Consider the following 19,488-nt stretch of genomic DNA (forward strand, 5'->3'; position numbering starts at 1 on the left):
TAAATTGACATAGAAAGTAATTCTTCAAAAGCTCAGATATTTTCAGAATTTCACTGATGGGCAGGATAAAAAAGGAAAAAGCATCTACTGCCATGATCTAATATTTTCCTTCCTTGGTATTCTGCCTCAGCTTTGTTATGAAAATTCTGGAATTCAATTGCAATTATAGTGTTTATTTTGATGGATAGAATATTTGGATATAATCGGATACATCAGCTGCTTTGGATACAATTACAGATTCTAAGTGCACTTCCGCTCCCTAAACTTTTTAATTTAATAATTTAGTAAGAATATTGTTTTTACCATGTGCTATACTCTGCCAAAATTTGTATTTATATTTTTGACACAAAACAAATTTTATTTTCCATAATGAATGTTTTACCTGATTTTACCATACAATTTGTAATAGTCCTCTTTAAAAAACTTTGAGTGCATGAATTAGGTGAAAAAAAAAAAAAAAGAACTGAACAATGATTCAAATTAACTGATATTCTCTTGAAGCATCTCCGGATACTGACGTAAAAACCGGCATTATTTAAGTGTTTAGGAAGTTCTGCTAATGGATTCAGCACATTAACCACTATTGCTTTACTTTATGTCCATGTGCAAGAAAACCTGGAGTTGAAAATGAGTGAAATTAGGTGCTCCTGGGTGGCTCAGTTGGTTAAGCGCCTGCCTTTGGCTCAGGTCATGATCCCAGGGTTCTGGGATAGAGCCCCATATTGAGCGCCACGTCAGGCTCCCCGCCAAGTGGGGAGCCTGCTTTGCCCTCTGCCCCTCCCCACTCATGCTAGCACACGCTCGCACACGCACACACACTCTCTTTCTCTCTCTCTCAAATAAATAAATAAGATCTTTAAAAAAAGAAAAAAAAGAAAATCAGTGAAATTAATTTAAAGGAGGAATTAGTTGATCTAAATCATAGGTAGGCTAACTACAGCCCACGGGCCACTGTTTTTGTAAATGAAGTTTTATTGGCACACAGCCGTTCATTTCCGTTCTCTCTAAGGCTGCTTTTTGTGCTAGGATGATTGAGGTGAGTAGTTGCAACAGAGACCATGTGCCAGGAAAACAAAGTATTTACTGTATGGCTGTTTACAGAAAAGTTTGCCAACCCTCAATCTAAATGAAAATATATGAACATACCTTTTGCAGTTACGCATGTTAAACTATCTTTTTCAGGTGTAAGCTTCTTTAAAAAACTAATTTTCTTTAAAAAAAAAAACAATAAACCTTGCAGATTTCTTTTAGTTTGCATATGGGCAGGAATATCACTACACCCCCTTGTTGAATGACAAATGCCCACAAGTATTTTGAACGAGTTACTAACTCATCACTGACTTTCTAGAGAAATGGGGCTTACCTTTTAAACACTTTTGTCTCTTTGACAGCATGGCAGGGAAGAGTTGATTACAAAAAGTCTTTTAAAGTATTACCAAGCAATAAGGTAAAGATTTGTATCATGTGATAAGTAAGAAACTATTGTAGCAAGAGCTTAAAACTGCTGTGTATGCTGTGTGGCAAGATTACTCAGCCCCTGCCCCACCCCTGCATGCACAGCATAACTCAGGACCTGTCATTTCCACTGTTTCTCATTGACCCAAAGGGGGGCAGGCAGCTTAAGGCATCTTCTCAGTTGAAGGCATGGACCCCAGCACAATGAGCTGGTACAACGATGTGTGGCTAGAATACCTCTCCCGCCTTGGAGTAATAGTCCCCTGTCTCTTGCTGCTCATGTCGGGGCGGTTTCACTTTATCAGAGAATGCTTCATATAGTCCTCCAAAGGACTTGCCTTCCTTCAAAAAAGGATCTGGAAAGTGCCACATCGTCACTGAGTGATCTCTCTGATTTAACCATGTGCTCAAGTGAGAACTCCCTTTTCTTTACGCCCATCTCACACAGCATCAGGCAGGACTATGGTGAAAGCTGGAAGAACCAGGTAGAGGTCCTCAGACTGATATGAGCTTATTAAAAAGCAATGGTTAATAATGACGCTTTGTTACAAAAACGAAAAGGCCCGGATAGATGTTGTCAGGACAAGATGCCTGGACCACAGGTATGAGCTAAAACTGTCCTCTTTTCTTAAACCAAGTTAGAAGCAGAGGGAAAGGGGGCACCTGGGTGGCTCAGTCGTTAATCCGACTCCTGATTTCGGTTCAGGTCATGATCTCAAGGTTGTGAAATAGAGCCCTATGTCTGGCTCCACATTGGGTGTGGAGCCTGCTTAAGATTTTCTCTCTCCCCCTCCCTCTGCCCCCCCACCCACTCTCCTCTCTCTCAAAAAAAAAAGCAGACGGGAAAGCTAAACCTTACAAGTCACATAAAAGTGTTCTCTTGACACTTTTAGAAAGCAGAGTCATTCTTTCATTGCCATTTGCAAAATCTCTTCCTCTGACAATTCATACCACCATCATATAAAGCAGACTGTAAAAATTAACTACTTTCTTTCTACATAGACCTCAGCTTTGTTTTTAAAAAAATAACATCTTTTTTAAGGAGGCTCGACATCCAGTGTGGGGATTGAACTCACAACCCTGAGATCAAGAGTCGCATGCTCTACTGACAGAGCCAGCCAGGTGCCCCAACAGCATTTTATTTATTTATTTATTAAAGAGTTTATTTATTTATTTATTTATTTATTTATTTATTTAAGAGAGAGAGAGCAAGAGAGAGTGTGAGCGGTGGGGAGGAGTGGAGAGAGGGACAAGTGGTCTCTGTGCTAATCACAGAGCCCGATGCAGGGCTTGATCCCAGGACCCTGAGATCGTGACCGGAGCCGAAACCAAGAGTCAGATGCTTAACAGACTGAGCCACCCAGGCACCCCAAACAGCATTTTAAATGTACACTTTTCGTTTAGTTTGCTGTGGTAATTCATTGAGATAGGATCCTATCTACTACTCATTTGATTCACTCTATTCTTCTCCATTCATCATTCACTGACTGAATATTTTCGTCCCCACTATGTACCAGGCACTGTAACAGGAGTGGAGACACAATGGTGAATGAGGCAGAAATGGTTCAGTCTTGGCAGGACATACCATGAACTTCCCCAGGCCTTATTGTCAGGAAGCACAAGGGACATTGTCTCCATTCGTATCATCCAGAAGAAAGGCGCTTTCACTGGGGGGCTCGATTCCATGTGTTCCACTAGAATGGCAGTAGCTTCTGACGTAAGGTTGTCATCTTTTTCAAGCAGTCTTTTGCTTCTTTTGCCCCACCTTCACCCCCGGAGCAGTTTCTGGAGCTGTCCCAAGAGGTCCGGCACTATGGGTACTTGCGGCTGGATCCGTGTACCTGTGACTACCCAGAACCAGGCTGTGGGGTCGTCCTCTCGGTTGGCAATAATGAGATCAGCTGCTGCATAACCTTGCCTGACAACCAGACTCAGGAAATCGTTTTCCAGATGAACAGAGTGAAGTGCTGGCAGGTCACTTTCCTTGTAAGTATCTTGGCACTTTGCCTTACCCATGATTTAAAGTCTCTACCCGTGGTTTAAAAGTCCTATTGTCTTGGGATGACAAAGTTGGCAGTAGGGAGATCGGTCTGCCATTTTCATCACTCCCTTGAGTGGACCGGCACTGAAGCCACAGGAAGCATCTCCTAATGGTAAAACCTGTCTATTGTCTGATACAAGTGTCCCATCCATAGCAGTAGAGACACCCATCTTTCCACTTGGCAACAACAGGCTTTTCTACTGGCTGGAAGCTGGCTATAGGAATACAGCAGGTAGAAACAATGGCTATTGTTTATGGAGTGCTTTATACAGACTTGGTACTGACAAGATCTCTACCCTTGCAAACTGGACGCTGACCGGTAGAGCTCTTCTTCTTCGTCGTCGTCTTTTTAAAAGATTTTATTTATTTATTTGAGAGAGACAGAAATAGCTACAGAGATAGTGAGAGAGAGCAAGTGCAAGGAGAAGAGGGAGAAGCAGACTCCCTGCTGAGCAGGGAGGCCAATGCAGGGCTCCATCCTGGGACTCCAGGATCATGACCTGACCCAAAGGCAGACGCTTAACTGACTGAGCCACCCAGGAGTCCCCAGTAGAGTTCTTCTTAAGGATCCCCAGCATCAAACTTACGTTGCCATCTCCTCCCAGAGGAAACCCCATGATCAGATGTATTGAGTGCCTGCTTCGTATCAGATGCTGTTCTGGGTACTGCCACATCTATTACTTAATTAAATTCTTGCAATAACTCAGCGAGCTCAGGGGGATTATCCCCTTTACACAGGAAACCGAGGTTAACTAGGAGAGAACAAACACTATTGGAGCAACCGTGACCCCCAGTCGCTAAATCCATGGAATCCACGGGGATTTTTTAGTTGGCACAATACTGGGCCTCTCTGTGGCATTTGGTGTTTTCAACCATTTCTTGCTTCTCAGAATTCCCTCTCCTTCCTCCCCTGTTTTTGTGGGCTGCCTCTTCCTCTGAGCACTTCTTTTTTTTTTTTAAGATTTTATTTATTTATTTGACAGAGAGAGAGACAGCCAGCGAGAGAGGGAACACAGGCAGGGGGAGTGGGAGAGGAAGAAGCAGGCTCCCAGCGGAGGAGACTGATGTGGGGCTCGATCCCAGAACGCCGGGATCACGTCCTGAGCAGAAGGCAGACGCTTAACGACAACTGAGCCATCCAGGCGCCCCATCCTCTGAGCACTTCAGAAGTGCTCGTTTCCCTTGGGGTTCCATTTCCATATTTCCTGTACATATTCTCTGAATTCAATTGCCTACATCCCTGTCAAGAGGTCCAGTATTTCCTAATGCCTTCTGGACATCTACCCCAGGTGTCTCACAGACATCCCAAACGCAGCCTTTTTCCAAACCAGACACATCCTTGCCCTCTCCCGCCCATCCTGGAGACCTCCCCTCTTGTGTTCCCCATTTTGGTAAATAGGACTTCTACCACCTGCTATATGGCAAACCAGCAATCTTGACATTTTCAGCATATAACTTCAGTCTTTTAAACTTACAGGAACTTGTTTTGTGGCCCCAAATCTGGTCTGTCTTGGTAAATGTTCCATGTACACTTGAAAAGAATGTGTATGTGCATTCTGCCACTGTTGGGTGGAGTATTCTGTAAGTGTCAATTAGGTCAAGCAGTTGACAGCTTTCAGCTGTCCTGTGTCCTTGTACGTTTTCTACTTGTTCTGTCAGTTACTGAGAGAAGAGGAATGGGAAAACCGTCAAACCTAATTGTGGATTTGTCTATTTCTTTGAGGTTTATCAGTTTTCCCCCCCTCTTTTCCTGCCTTCCTTTGATTAAGCATTTTATTTTTCCATTTATTTACACCATTGTTTATTTTTTCGCTCTACCTTTCCATTTATTTATGGTTACTTTAGGCTTTCTTATGTCCTTTTTGAACTTATTACATTCCACTTTTAATTATTATAACACTTCACAAAAAGTGTAACAACAGTGTACTTCTACTTCCCCTTTTGTGATATTGATTACCATATTTCTACATATATAAGCCTCATGCTACATTATAATTATTTTAGCTTTTAAGCAGTTGATTCTTTTTAAACTTTTAATTTTGATGTCATTGTAGGTTCTCGTGCAGTTGTAAGAAGTGCTGCAGAGATCCTGTGTACTTTTCACCGACTTTTCTCCAGTTGTTAGTTACATCTTGCAAAACTGTAGCACAACATTAACACCAGAATAGTGGTATTAATACAAGCAAAAGCCCGAACATTTTCATCATCCCAAGAACCCCTCACGGTGACCCTTTATAGCTCCACCCACTTTCTCTCGCCACACCTCTCCTTAGCCCCAAGGAACCACTGATCTCTTTTATTGGTTTTTTTTTTTTTTCATAATTGTGTCATTTCAGGAGTGTTATGTAAAACTTTTGGAAGTGATGAATATATGCATTACTTTGATTGTGGTGATGGTTTCATGAATGTATGTCCAAACTCATCAGATTGTATACATTTAATATGTGCAGGGTTGTTTTTTTTTTGTTTGTTTTTTTTTACATCTATTACACCTCAACAAAACAGTTAAAAAAAAAAAAACCAACAACAGAAACACTCCTAAAACAAGGCTATGTACTGATTGGTTGATGAGAACGTTGTGACCAGAGGTTTGCGGGAACCTAACCTTGCATCTCCCCCGGAGCAGTGACTCAGTGTTCAGTACTGCAGTGTTTACAGTGACCATACAACAGGACTACTGTGAATAATAAGAATTGACTGCATTTAGGAGGCAAAAATAAAAACAAAAACAAGGTAATGATTACCTTAAGAATGTTCTCTAAATGGAATCATATGTAGCCTTAAGGATTGGCTTTTTTTATTCAGCATAATTCTTTAGTAATTCATTCAGATCGTTGTATATATCAGTAATTTGGTTCTTTTTATTGCTGAGCAGTAGTCCGTGGCATGGAATGGACAAGATTTATTTAACCACTCACCCAATGAAAGGTACCTGGTGGTTTCCAGTTTTTAGCTATCATGAATAAAACTCCTATAAATATTCATATGTATGTTTTAGAGCACAAATCTCCATGTCTCTGGCAGAAATGCCCAGGAGTACAATTGCTGGGTTATGTGGAAGTTGCATGCTTAGCTTCTTAAGAAACTGCCAAACAGTTTTCAAGAGTGGCTGTGCTAATTTTAATTTCCATTCCCACCAGTGTTGCGTGAGTGATGGAGTTTCCCAGCATCCTCATCAGCATTTGGTGTTGTCGCTGTTTTTTAGTTTAGTCAATTTGCAAAAGTGTGGAATGGCATTTCGTCGTGATTTTAATTTGCATTTCCCTCCTGGCTGATGATGTTTACCGTCTTTTCATGTGCTCATTTGCCATCTGTATATCTTCTTTGGTGAAATGTTTTCTTCCATATCTTTTGCCTATTTTCTAATTGATTGTTTGGGTTGTTTTTGTGTTGTGTTTTTTGGGTTTTTTTTACTGTTGTTTTGAGAGTACTTCATATATTCTAGTTACTAGTCTTTTGTTGGATATGTGGTTTGCAAATATTTTCTCTCACTCCATAGTTTTTCATCATCTCAACAGGGCAGAGCAAAAGTTTTTAATTTTGATGAATTCTAATCCATCAGTTTTTCCTTTTATAGATTGCGCTTTTAGTGTCGAGTCTAAGAACTCTTTGCCAAACCCTGGATCCTGAAGAATTTTTTCTTAAGAGTGTTTTCCTAAAGGTTTTACAGTTATAGGTCAAACATTTAAGTCCATGACTCATTTTTGAGTTAGTTTTCAACTAGGGTGTGAAACTCAGAACGACATTCTGTTTTTCGCCTGTGGAAGTCCACTGGCTTGGCACCATTTGTTGCAAAGCCTGTCCTTTAACTGACTTGCTTTTGCACCTTTGTCAGATATCAGTCAGGCATATTTGTGTGGATTTATTTCTGGATTCTCTATTCTGTTCCATGATGCATGTGTCTATCCCTCTCCCAGTACTACACCATCATTCCCTTCCTTTGTAACAGCTTTATCAAGATATAACTCACATGCCATACAATTCACGTTATAAAGTGTACAGTTCAGGGATATTTAATACATTCACAGTCCATTACCACAATCAATTTTAGAATATTTTTGTCACCTCAGAAAGAAGTCCCATACCCCTTAGTTCACGTCTCTATCCCCCGTTTCCTACCAGCCCTAAGAAGCCACTCACTTGCCTGTCTTTATAAACTCGCCTATTCTGAACATTTCATGATTAATGGGACCATATATAATCTTTGTGATTGGCTTCCTTTACTTGGCATAATGTTTCCAAGGTCTACCCTTATCATAATGTGTATCAACACTTTATCTTTTTCATGGTCAGGTAATATTTTGTTGTATGGATATTACTAAATTTTGTTTATTCATTCATTAATGTTTCTCTCTTTTGGTTGTTATGAATTATGCTGCTATGAACATTTGTGTACAAGTTTTTGTGTGGACGTACGTTTTCATTTCTCTTGGGTATATGATTAAGAGTGGACTTGCTGGTACCATGGTGGGGATTCCATGTTTCACTTTGTGAGGAACTTCCCGACTATGTTCCAACCAGTCTGCTCCATGTTATGTTCCCACCAGCGGTGTGTGAGCGTTCTCCCCACACATGCACAGATGTTATTCAGCCAAAGATCTGAAAAGAGCTCTCTGGAGCTCTTATTCTGCATAGAGTCTTTGTCTGTGATCCTCTGCCCCACATATTCTAAACTCAGTTTCTTCAAACTTTCATCTCTTTCTCCTCAACTCAGCAAGATCTCTGGGCTCTGTTTGAGTTCCCTTCCCTGCACTGCCTCCTGGAAACTCCAGGCAGTAAGCTAGGTAGCTGTAGGGCTCACCTCATTTGTTTTCCTTCTCCCTGGGTTAATTAATACTCCTGGATTTTATGTTGTTCAATGTCTGAAAAAGAACCACTTTTCAGTTCATTTTTTCACCCTGATGCTGTCAGATTAATATTTCTAAAATGTAAATCTAATCGTGTTATTGTCCAGCTTTTAAAATCAGTGAATGCATGCCTGTTGCCCTCAAAATGAAGTTCAGACTCCTTAACTTAGCTTATCAAACCTGTAACAGCTAGGGCTCTTTGGTGGCCAGCAATAGAAAGCAACACTTCTGGCTCTAGTGAAAAAAGGGGATTTATTGGAGGGGTATGGAATAACCCACTGACTCAAAGGAAGATGGAGACAGGGGCTTAGGAAAGTCAAGAACCAAAGGAGCTCAAGGTTTCTAGGAAACAAGGAACTCTTTTTCCGGACCTGCTCTTTGGATCTCCACTCTTGAATCAAAAAAGGGGCATGGAGGGCATTTGTCCAATTGGCCTGGACTTGGGTCACATGCCCTGCCCTTCAGGAGGGCGGCGTCTCCTGATAGTCCTACCTACATTGGCACAGGGCAAAAGAGAAGGTTTCCCCACAGGCATTTGAGACTCCATTACTAGGAGAAAAAAGGATGGATGCTACATAGCAAAAATCAAAGCTGCTTCCTCCGGGGCCCCAGGACCTGGCCCCACGCTGCCTCTGCGAGCCTCTTCTCTCAGTGCCCTGCCTGCCTTACAGCCTGCGCTTCAGCCACATGCCATCCTTTGCCATGTGTCCAGTGTGCCAGTCCCCTCGTGCCTCAGTGCATTTGCACTTGTTATTCCTTCTCCTGGGAAGCACTTGTCACCGCCCCTGCTCCCCCTCCAAAACCCCACAACAACGACTTGGGATGTTTCTAATTCTGCTGCTCAGGTAGCACCCCCTTCAGGGAGCCTGCCTTGACCCTCCAAGTCTGAACGAGGTGCCCATCCTACCTCCTTCCACCGTCCTGGGTCTGCTTCCCTTCTAATAGTTATCATACCAAACTGTGGTGACTTACTTTCATAGCCCCTCATGGCCTGACAGCTTCTCGGGGGTAAGTGGCAGTACTGCTTGTTTTGATATTTTGCCCAGCACTTAAGAGCTGCTTAAATTTCTGTTGAACATCAAATACTGTCTTTTCTCTGTAGGGAACTCTGCTGGATATGGATGGACCGCAGCGAACTCTCAACCAAAACCTAGAGCTCAGCTTTCAGTTTAGTGAAGAGAGTCGTTGGCAGTGGTTTGTAATTTACACCAAGCAGGTGAGCTGTCAGGGCAGAGCATGAGGACCGGCACTCAAACGCCCTCTCGCTTGCTGGGGTGAACAAAGCGCATTGCCCTAACCCAACCGGAGCAGAGTAATGAGAAGATGCTATTCACTTTGGCCTATAACAGTGTTTGTTTTGTTTATTTTTTGTTTTATTTTACTAGTCACCACGGCCTTCATTTCAATTAGAGATGAATTTAGTTACTAAATAACAGAAGAGTCAACTAAGAGTGGCTTAGACAAAGCGCTGGTGAACTTTCTCTCAAAGGGCCAGATGGTAAATGTTTTAGTTTGGGGGGTCCATCTGGTCTCCGTTACAACTACCCAACTCTGTTATACCACAAAAGTAACCACAGGCAATATGTGAACAAATGGGTACAGCTGTTTGCCAATAAAAATTTATAAAAACAAATGAGGGGCTGGATTTATGGACCTCTGACTTAGACAATTCAGATTTCTATCTCACTCAACAAGAATACTGGAGGTAGACGATTGACATCCCTGTTATCTGGACGGGAAAAGCTTTGCCTCAGAAGCCCCCAGTAGACTTCCCATTATGTCTCATTGGCCAGAACTGAGTGATATGACCACTCCTAGCTGCAAGGGAGTCTGGGAATCAAGTATTTAGCAAAAAAGAACAGAGTTCATGATAAGCTTAGAGTAAGGGTGAGCTGGGCACTTTGTCATCAGATGAAATCAAGGTTCTATTAGGAGAGGAGAGACTGTTGGACAGCCAACTATCCAGGTTTTCCATGGCTTTATAATTAAAGTTGGAATAAAAATTTTTTTTAAAAAGATTTAATTTTCTAAACACCAAATTCAGCTGAAAAATTCTATGAAATAACTTAAGCTATTTCAAATAGGAATCAAAGCTACAAATGTTCTAAAGCGAAACCAAAATATCAAAGTAATCTTTGCATCAGCATTTCATTCAACTTAAGTCACTGGTGGTCACGCAAAGTTCCATGGAGAATTCTGGTTTCAGGTAACCAAAGCTCCCTGAGACTCTCTACTTTTACTATAGTTGTGATCACGAGATAATAGATACCAAGGTGTTCTGAAACACATGAAGTGCTAAACCAAATTCTAGGTTAAAGAAATGGGCCATCAGGTTCACCTTGAATATGAAACATCCTTAAGGGAAATGGTGGGATGGTTTGCAGTCACTTGGAGAGATGCAGATCTGTCTTGGCAGTGAAACCACCTACCCTTGCCCAGAATGCTAAATGCAGTAATTAAATTTTATTATGGTCTTTTAATCTAGTCTGTACCAAATGAGTTTAAGCCGCTATAGAGAGTGCAATAAACATTCTTTTAAAGGATTCCTAGTAAGGTCTTATTTCCTTTGGAGTGTGGGTTTATTGATATGTACCCAAGAGCTACTTCTGCAAAAGGCAGAAATGTGGCTGTGTGCCTTGCAACTACAAATGAGGGCTTGGACCCCAATATTTTCTAGACCCTTTACACAATAGCTCACTGCCTTTATATTGAATAAACCTTACCTGGTTTATAGCTGAATCTTAACCTACATATCTGTAGACATTGTATGGAATATGGAATCGGTCCACGTCTTGTGGGGTGTTATTAAACACCCTTCTAAGCTCTATCAACTCAGGTTATAATGTTTAACTATTCCATACCCTGGTTTTGTGTAGGTTATATATATGCACAGATAAACAGGGTTAGTTTTTAGCTAAACCAGGAAATCAAAATTTGTTTGTGTACGTAAATCCCAAGTCTTTTACTCTTTTCCTTATTGGTAGCAGTGCCTTTCTTCTCTTCTACCTCCTTTCTCTCCTCCTAAATAAATTAAATTCTGGTCAAGCTCTACAGTCCTGCAAGACTTTGAGATGCCATCCACATGTAGCCATTCTCCCTCTAATTCTACTTTCTATGTCCCATCCTCTGAGAGTCTCTGTTTGGCTACCATCCCAACCTGGGTTTTCTCTTTTTCCTTTCTCCTCCTCTCCATCACCCCCTCCCTTCAGTGCAGTGACCATCCTTGAGCATAAATTTATGTTAAGGGCCTATAACTTCAAGCTTTGAGCTTTAATTGTCTCAAACTTTAGTAGGGCCAAAAGAGAAAAGTACAAGCCAAGCATTGAGAGCAGGACAAAGGAGAAAGAGGATTACTGGGAAAGGAACAAGTGGGGAAATTGTAGGGAAACTTAAATTGGCATGTGGAGTGAAGATCCTGGAAAAAGGAAACCCCAGTTTTGTGTAGCAGGATGTCTAATGTGGGTCTTGGCACTGACAACGATGAGCCAACAAAAAGCTGCAGGTGGTACTGGGAGCAACCAGCAGTTTTAAAAGTGAGTGATTAACGATGCCAGGAAAATAAGAAAGTGGTGAAAAACAATTTTTTTTTAGTTCAATAAAAGCCATAAGGTGCTAATACCCCTTTCAGAAAGACAGGTTAATATCTATGCCTAGTAATATGTCTCTCAATAATTATGCATACAATTAAATGTAAGATCGGCCATCATCAGTTGATTTGGTTACAATAATAAGCACTTTTTATTATTTGTTGCTTGTAAAACATGAGCTGCTTACAATGTAATAGGAGAAAATAAGAGGGGAAGTTTTAAGAGGGAAGAGATTAGTAAATGCAATGATTCTCTGTCTTTTTTAAAAGTTACTGTAAGTACATCCATGTAATTAAGAAAATGTATGGCTACTTGCTAATTGCATCTTATGCAAATTTATGGAAATTAAAGGTGAAATCTAAATTCTTAAAGGCATGCTGTTGGAGAGCTGAGTTCAAAATCTGCTTTGTGGTGTGAGGAGGGAAGAAAGAGAAGATCTCTTCAGTTGAGAGACTTCTTTATTTCTGGATTCTTTAGGCTTTTTTGCTGAGTAGCTGCTTGAAAAAGATGATCTCAGAAAAGATGGTAAAGCTAGCTGCAGAGAATCCAGAAATGGTAAGTGCTCTTAACTGTGTATGTTTTTCACTTTAAGTTCCCACCCTCAGCCAACACTAACCTACAGGAATGAATTCTGGTCCTCCGGGGAGGAACCCAACCTCCCAGAAGTGAGCCCCTCTGCCTTCTCTTAAGAAGAATTAGAATTCAAGCCATTTTTCCAAGAGAAGTGTCCTTACATGGCTCTGTATTCTTGTATCTCTGCTTTCCCCCAAATGAAAGATTCCAGATTTACCATAAAAACTACATCATAAAGTCAGGATCCTGAGAGGTCTTTAACACGGCAGCGATGAACTTAAATAAGCTCTATAATTTTGTCTCTAGAAGGAACTCACAGTTTCTCGATACTTCCTCTGTTCCAAATTAAAATGCCATTAGCAGTCGAAAGAAGCCATAGAGTAAAAGCTCTCAAGGCTATAAATTTTTCTCAGTGTAAAATTAAACTTTGCTTTTCCAGTCTGTATCTCTTCAATTAAGGACTAGTAACTCATTGAAAAGGTTGGTGGCAGGCTGTACAGAGACACTGAGGTTTTAAACTTTCCTACTTGTCACCATCATGGTATAAGCATACCCCAAATAAGACAGTACCGTTGGAGTTTTGAAAATGATTACAAATACTAGTGCCTGGTTGACATTTATAAACATTTTTTTTTTTTTTTTTTTTTGCAGAATGTTATACTGATCTTTAAAAATGCAACAGAAAACATTTGGAAATGTTCCCTAATGTTTTCATTTAAGTTGAGTCCTTTATAAGAGGATGGGTGACATCTTTCGTTGAGCATTGCTCTTTACTAAATTTTGCAGCTTTTTTTTCTGAGAAAATAGTTGCATTTTGTCCTTAATTCTCTTTCTTCTAGAACTGAAAATATTTTCCTGGGGAAAATAAAATTTACTGCCCCTTGGTATTCAAACAATTCAAAATGTACTATAGAGTAGCAGATCAAAGCCATCAAAGAATTATGGGTGCTCTTTTTTAAAGAGACATAAAATCTAACCTCTTAGGATGGACCCCCTTAGGTTCCAATTATTATATATACATATATAAAGAAGAAGAAAAAGTAGTTAGCTGAAGTAGTCCCATTAAAAGAGAGAAGGACTCTCAAATGTGGCTGAATAAAATGTAAGCTACTTGATGCAGGAAATACTTGTACAATGAATAGCTAGAGTTTGCTAAATAATAGAAGGTAGTGACCTATTTAAAATTTTCAAAAAAAAAAAAACAACCACACTAACTACATTCTTTAGATTTGCACACAAATTGAAACCTATCCTTTCCCGTGGCCGATAGTGAAATCAGCATATTAGTCAATAGTGCATTGCTTAATCCAAATACCTAACAAGTTTTAGTTCCACAAACTCCTTTTTCTCTTTTTTTCTTAGTTTGGTTATTGGAAAGAAAAGTTAAGAAACTTCCTCTGGAAAATTGGGTTTTTGGGGCACGTGGGTAGCTCGGTTGGTTAAGTGTCCAACTCTTGATTTTGGCTCAGGTCATGATCTCGGGGTCCTGGGATCGAGCTCCGTGTCTCATCAGTCTCTGAACTCAGCAGTGGGGGGGGCGCGTCTGCTTGAGATTCTCTCCCCCTGACCCTTCCCCTGCTCACTCTCACTCTCTCTCTAAAATAATTAATAAAAAATTAAAAAAAAAACCAAAACAACCCTGGGTTTTCAAGGGGGATGTTGTAGGGATAGTTCACATTTCAACGTGAAATTTCATCTACAAACCCCTGGGAAGAATGAGACCCCAGAAAGTGAAAAGAGCAGACAGATCAGCTTTTTGAATGTATACTGAGTTCTGGGCTTCCTCACAAAGCACAGATGAACAGAACGAGTCATTTTGTGGTACTTAAAGTAGCCGTATAAATGTATGACTGTGACATGCACTCATTTTCTAGGTAAACACATAAAGTCTGAACTGACACGTATCACTTATAAAAGGCTTGTATGGACTAGGATCCAGGGGTCTCTATTTTGCAAGGCAGAAGAGATTCCAAGATTTTGATAATCATGAATCTGGAAAGGGGGAGAGAAATTAAGGAAACTTTAACCAAATGAACCCCATAAATAAAGCAAATAGTCCCTAGAAGCAGATTAAATAGTGCTATTTTATACTAGGAAGAAGAAAGGCTTTGAAAGAAGAAATTTAGTGCTAACTTAATTAACTTATCTTTAGGCAATGCTTTCACAGGTAAGACTTGAACCATTTCTGAAGAGATTGTTAAAATTTAAAGTCAAATAAATGCGCTAAAAAATGTAAACACACAACAAAATCATGTAACATTTTTTTTTTAAGATTTATTTATGTGAGAGAGAAAGAGAGCGTGAGCAGAGGAAGAGGGAGAAAGGGAGAAGCAGACTCTCCACTGAGTAGGGCCCCGCACGAGGCTCAATCCCAGGTTCTTGGGATCATGACCTGAGCTAAAGGCAGACACTTAACCGCTGAGCCACCCAGGTGTCCTTCATGTTATAGTCTTAATGGCAGTATTAACTGCAAACCAGAAGGGGAAAAAGTTGTAACATTCTTTTTTAGAGCTATGCTCCTACGCAAAAACCTTTAATAAATAAATTTTGTTATTATTTGCTCCTTTTAACTGAACAAAATTTTAGGAATAATTTTATGTAAAAATGAAGTGTATTTGTTAGTAGTAGGGTTGGCTATATATAATGAAGAACAAAAGACAGAAGAGGGGTCCTAGGTAAAATAAAAGTTTGTGTCTTTCTCATCTAAAAGAAACCCAAGGGTAGGCAATTTAGGGCTGGGATAGTGGCTCCATGATGTCACCAGAGACCTTTCTGCTCTGCTGTCTTTAGTGTGTGGCTTTTACCTCATGTTGAACATGGCTGCTGGAGCTCCAGTCATTACATCCACATTCTAGGCAGCAAGTATGAATGGAAGTATGAATGGCTCATCTCTTTTCTTTAAGGAAGGGTCTCTGAAGTCCCACAGAATTTCGGCTTAGGGCTCATTGGCAAGAGTTAGCACCACAGGCCTACACCTACCTGCAAGGGAGTCTAATAAAGGTAGTCTTTTTACAGGGTATGTTGTCTCTCTAAATAAATTTGGGTGGTATTACTAAGGAAGAAGGGCAGAATGGATAATAGAGTAGGCTACCAGCAATCTCTGCCATTGAAAGAAATCTAAAAGACATCAAGAAAAGAAAACAGATGTATTTTATGCAATGAATGTGTTCCTAATGAGTTTCTGAAAGTATATCATTATTATTATCTTGTATATTGAACCATAATCTGAATATATGAGAGGTATCATGAATAAGATAGTGACTAATTTTCTGAATTAAAAAACAATTTATATTTTTAATAATCCATACCTAGTTTGTTTTATTAGTTTGTATATTTTTTCCTTAAGTTTACTAAAAAGTGGTTCTGAATTTCTAAATTGGCTTTCTGGAAAATGGCAAAGAACAAATGGCTTTCTGATTCTTGTTTGCCTCATACCTCTCACCCCCAATGCCAACTGCCATCACTATATATATTTTTCTCTCCACTCCTCTTTCATTTTGGGCAAGATCAGACCATGTAAAAGGCCACTGGGCTCAGAGATCATGCTTTGAAGTGTGTTTCTGTCACAGGTGAGGAGGGGAAACAGCAAGGGCAGTGTTATCTGATGTCCCAGGAATGTCAGCCTTCAAATAGTTGCTGTTGTCTAGAAAGCAGCAGAAGTACAGATATATTACAGCCCACTTGAGAATGGTCTGAGCATAGCAGGTGGACAAAATTTTAGAGAACCAAGGGGAAATTACTATGTGGGAATAATTAGTTAGATTATTAAAAGAAATTACCTGTTGATAAAGAAGAGGGTATAGGAATACTGCATTATGTCAAAAGGATTTGCTCTCTTCCCCTCCCAACTTTATTCCCCCTAGTATATAAAATATTTAAAGCCCTTATTCAAGTAAGTCAAGGAAATAGATTATATCAGAAATTGCTTAACATTTGTAGTGGGTTCTGTTTTATTTATTTTGACATAGGGAGGGGATGAAGGTGAAGGAGAATAGGAGAGAGAAAGATTCTGAGCTGTTTTTGCCAACTTCTGTACTTGCTTGCACAAGGCTACTTACGAGTTATAATGTAAGGTTGTAAGCAGTAACAGTCATACTATAGCAAAACACGTAAGGCAACAGAGCATTAATTTCTCATTTGCCAAGACTTAATAACTGATGTTTTAAAAGATTTTATTTATTTGAGAGAGAGAGCATGAGCTGGGAGTGGGGCAGAGGGGGAGGGAGAGGGAAAGGGAGAGAATCTCAAGCAGCCTCTGCCTTGAGCACATGGCTAATGCGGGGCTCCATCTCACCACCCTGCGATCCTGACCTGAGCAAAAACCAAGAGTCAGATGCTTAACAGATTGAGGCACCCAGGCATCCCTAATAATTGCTTTTTAAAAATTATTAAGCGATACTTCAAAGTTATGAACATTTCTATTAATACCAACCTAAAGGAAGTCCTTTGCATCCCTCAAAGCAGTCTATTTTATAACAATATTAAGTTAACTGTAGTTAAAAGACAACGCTCTTGCAGTGTCATGTTATTTATCCCACTTATTTTGAAATGTTCCTCTCTATGTTCTCATGAAGAATAAGCAATAAGAAACAACTTAATTAACTCACACCTCATTCTTTCATTTACAAATGCCTCTGTTTACCATACAGTGGTTGGAAACTCGAGGATCCAGAGTCAAGGAGTTTATTTGTTGGAGGAGAAAGGCAATTAGGAAGGAGATATTTACGGGGATAGAGTGATACGCTGAGACCCACACACAATGCTAGCTGCTTAAGAAGAGTGTTCTTTTCCTCGAAGAAGAGTCTAGGAACTCTTCCTCCTGAGCCCTGCCTAGGTCATATTTCCTGGCGTGCCAGACGCTGCTTGCCTTTCCCGGTTCCCTGTCCACTTTCTTCCACCCCGCTCTGTGCTCTGGACACTCAGCTCTGTGTGCTGCCATCTTGCTCTCAGGACTCCCACTGGGGTCACCCATGGGAAAACCCAGCGAGACTGGATGGAGCATGGAAGAAAAGTGAGATTGAGGGATTTATTTCTCCAGTTCTGTCCCTGCTGGGTCTCTGTAGTCGACACAGCCTTCTGCTGAGGGCCAAGCTCCTGGAGGTGGCCTCTCCTCTCCGCAGCTCTCACCCCTCCAATACCAGCTGCTCCCCAGGCCCTTTCAGGCCTAGGAGTGGTAAAAATTACCCTCCAGCCCCTCACGGCTAGCCCCATTGACTCACTTTAATCCTGTCCACACCTCCATTAAATCGTTCCTTTTTTTAAAGAACGCTCCTCAGGAGTGTGCCATCTGTTTTCTGCCAGGACCCTGACTGTTATGTTAAGTTTACCTGATGTACGTGAGGTGTATTCAAGCGTCTCGAGCTCCCGTTTGATCTTCACTTGATCCTTGGTGTCTTTTGATTAATCAAAGCCCCATTTGGCTTTGATTCAGCGTATGGATTGGGGCTCTGCGGATTATTTCAGGATTTTGGAGTTCATTTCACGTGAAGTCCTTTTAGAAGCTGTGTTAAATCCCAAAATCTATAGGCAACCACCACTGTTAAACATGAAGCTTCACTTCACTTTTAGGGGCTCAATTTCTGCACCGTTTGTGCGTTTGTAAATGAAGGGGGATGTGCGGACGGGAAGCAGGTGTGCCTGCTGACTGGCAGCCTTCGAGACCATTAAGAGGATTATGGTGGAAGGGAAAATGTGCTAGTTAAATAGATTATTTGTGTGCTTGCTTCTCCAGGCTGTGCTGACTGACATTTTACTCATCTATTTAGCAGATAGAAGTTCCAGAACAAGGCAAAAGTAAAAAACACCACATTCAACAAAGCCAGGTCTGTGAGTAAAATTATGTAATTGATACATTATAATTTTGATAAATCTGTCCTTTTCCCCCATTAAGTAACCGGAGTCATTCTACTTTTAAGAGTAAGCCAGAATTTTCTTTCTCAGAAGCTCCTCCACATAGGATTGGGCCAATTGGAGGACCATCACAGAAGTATGATATTTTTACTGTAGAACCCGGTAGGGCCAGGAGACATGCTCTCCTGAATTTTTACATAGAAAATTTCCAAGAAGAACATAAAATTCTTTAGTGATTTTCTTCTACACTCCATGCATTTTTTTTTTAAATCCTCTTTCTGGTTTACATTTTCTTTTCATGAATTCTCTGCAGTGTACTCTGTAGAAAACAGTCTCTACGTTTATTACCTACTGTTTGGAGCATTTAGGTCTGTTGGGCAGATAACAATAACAATAAATGTCCTATTAGAAAGCATTAGTAGGTACTTATTGCCAGGCACTGTTCTAAGCACTTTAATGGGGATTACCACATTCATTCTCACCAAAGTCCTATAAATCATTGGAGGAAATGGGCTCAGAGAGGTTAGGTGACTTGCCCAGGTTGCACAGTAATCAATGCTGGAAGAAAGCAGACGCTCTGACTCCAGAGCTGTGCCCTTAACTAACTCTTTCTTTCTAGGTTCAAATCCTCGTGTATGTAAGTGAAATAAAGGTGACCTCCAAGTAGCATTTGAATGGAATTTATGGGTCTACCCCTGTTACATAGCTGGCTGTGTATTTAAAGGTACTAAGTATATAAGTACAGTACTTATGAAAATATAAGGCCCTTTCTTGAGTGACTAAGCTGAGTAAAAAAATTTAAAAACAGACTAAATGCAAAGCTTACTCTCTTTCATAATAGCAGCATTTTTGGCTGCTTAGATCAGAGACGGGAGATAAGAACTCCACCATGTACTGGCGATGTGTCCTCAGGCAGATAAAAAACCAAATGTTTAAGGGACTCCTGAGGTGCTTATTAAAATGTAAATTCCCGGGCCCCACTCCAAAAGATTGATTTAGCAGATCAGCATTTACAGCAGGCATCCCAGTGGGGAACACTGCACCAAGCTTCAATTTCGTTACCTGTAAAGCGTAGGTAGTAATCACTGCATCCCTCAGATTCATCAGCGGCATAGTGATTAGCACAGAGCTGTGG

At 40.5% G+C, this 19,488-nt stretch overlaps 1 protein-coding gene across 1 annotated transcript in view; it reads left to right on the top strand.

Annotated features, from left to right (window-relative positions):
• Positions 1-19,488, top strand: part of SNX31 (sorting nexin 31) — a 64,006-nt gene that overhangs the window by 42,014 nt on the left and 2,504 nt on the right. The window contains exons 10-13 of the mRNA XM_045805858.2: positions 3,238-3,441; positions 9,446-9,559; positions 12,408-12,485; positions 18,269-18,325. Of these exons, the coding sequence (XP_045661814.2) occupies positions 3,238-3,441; positions 9,446-9,559; positions 12,408-12,485; positions 18,269-18,325 (453 nt within the window). The remainder of the gene's footprint in view (positions 1-3,237; positions 3,442-9,445; positions 9,560-12,407; positions 12,486-18,268; positions 18,326-19,488) is intronic.

Source organism: Ursus americanus, chromosome 9 (genome assembly GCF_024610735.1).
Source record: "Ursus americanus isolate L20-20 chromosome 9, mUrsAme1.1.p, whole genome shotgun sequence".
Classification (NCBI taxonomy): domain Eukaryota; kingdom Metazoa; phylum Chordata; class Mammalia; order Carnivora; family Ursidae; genus Ursus; species Ursus americanus.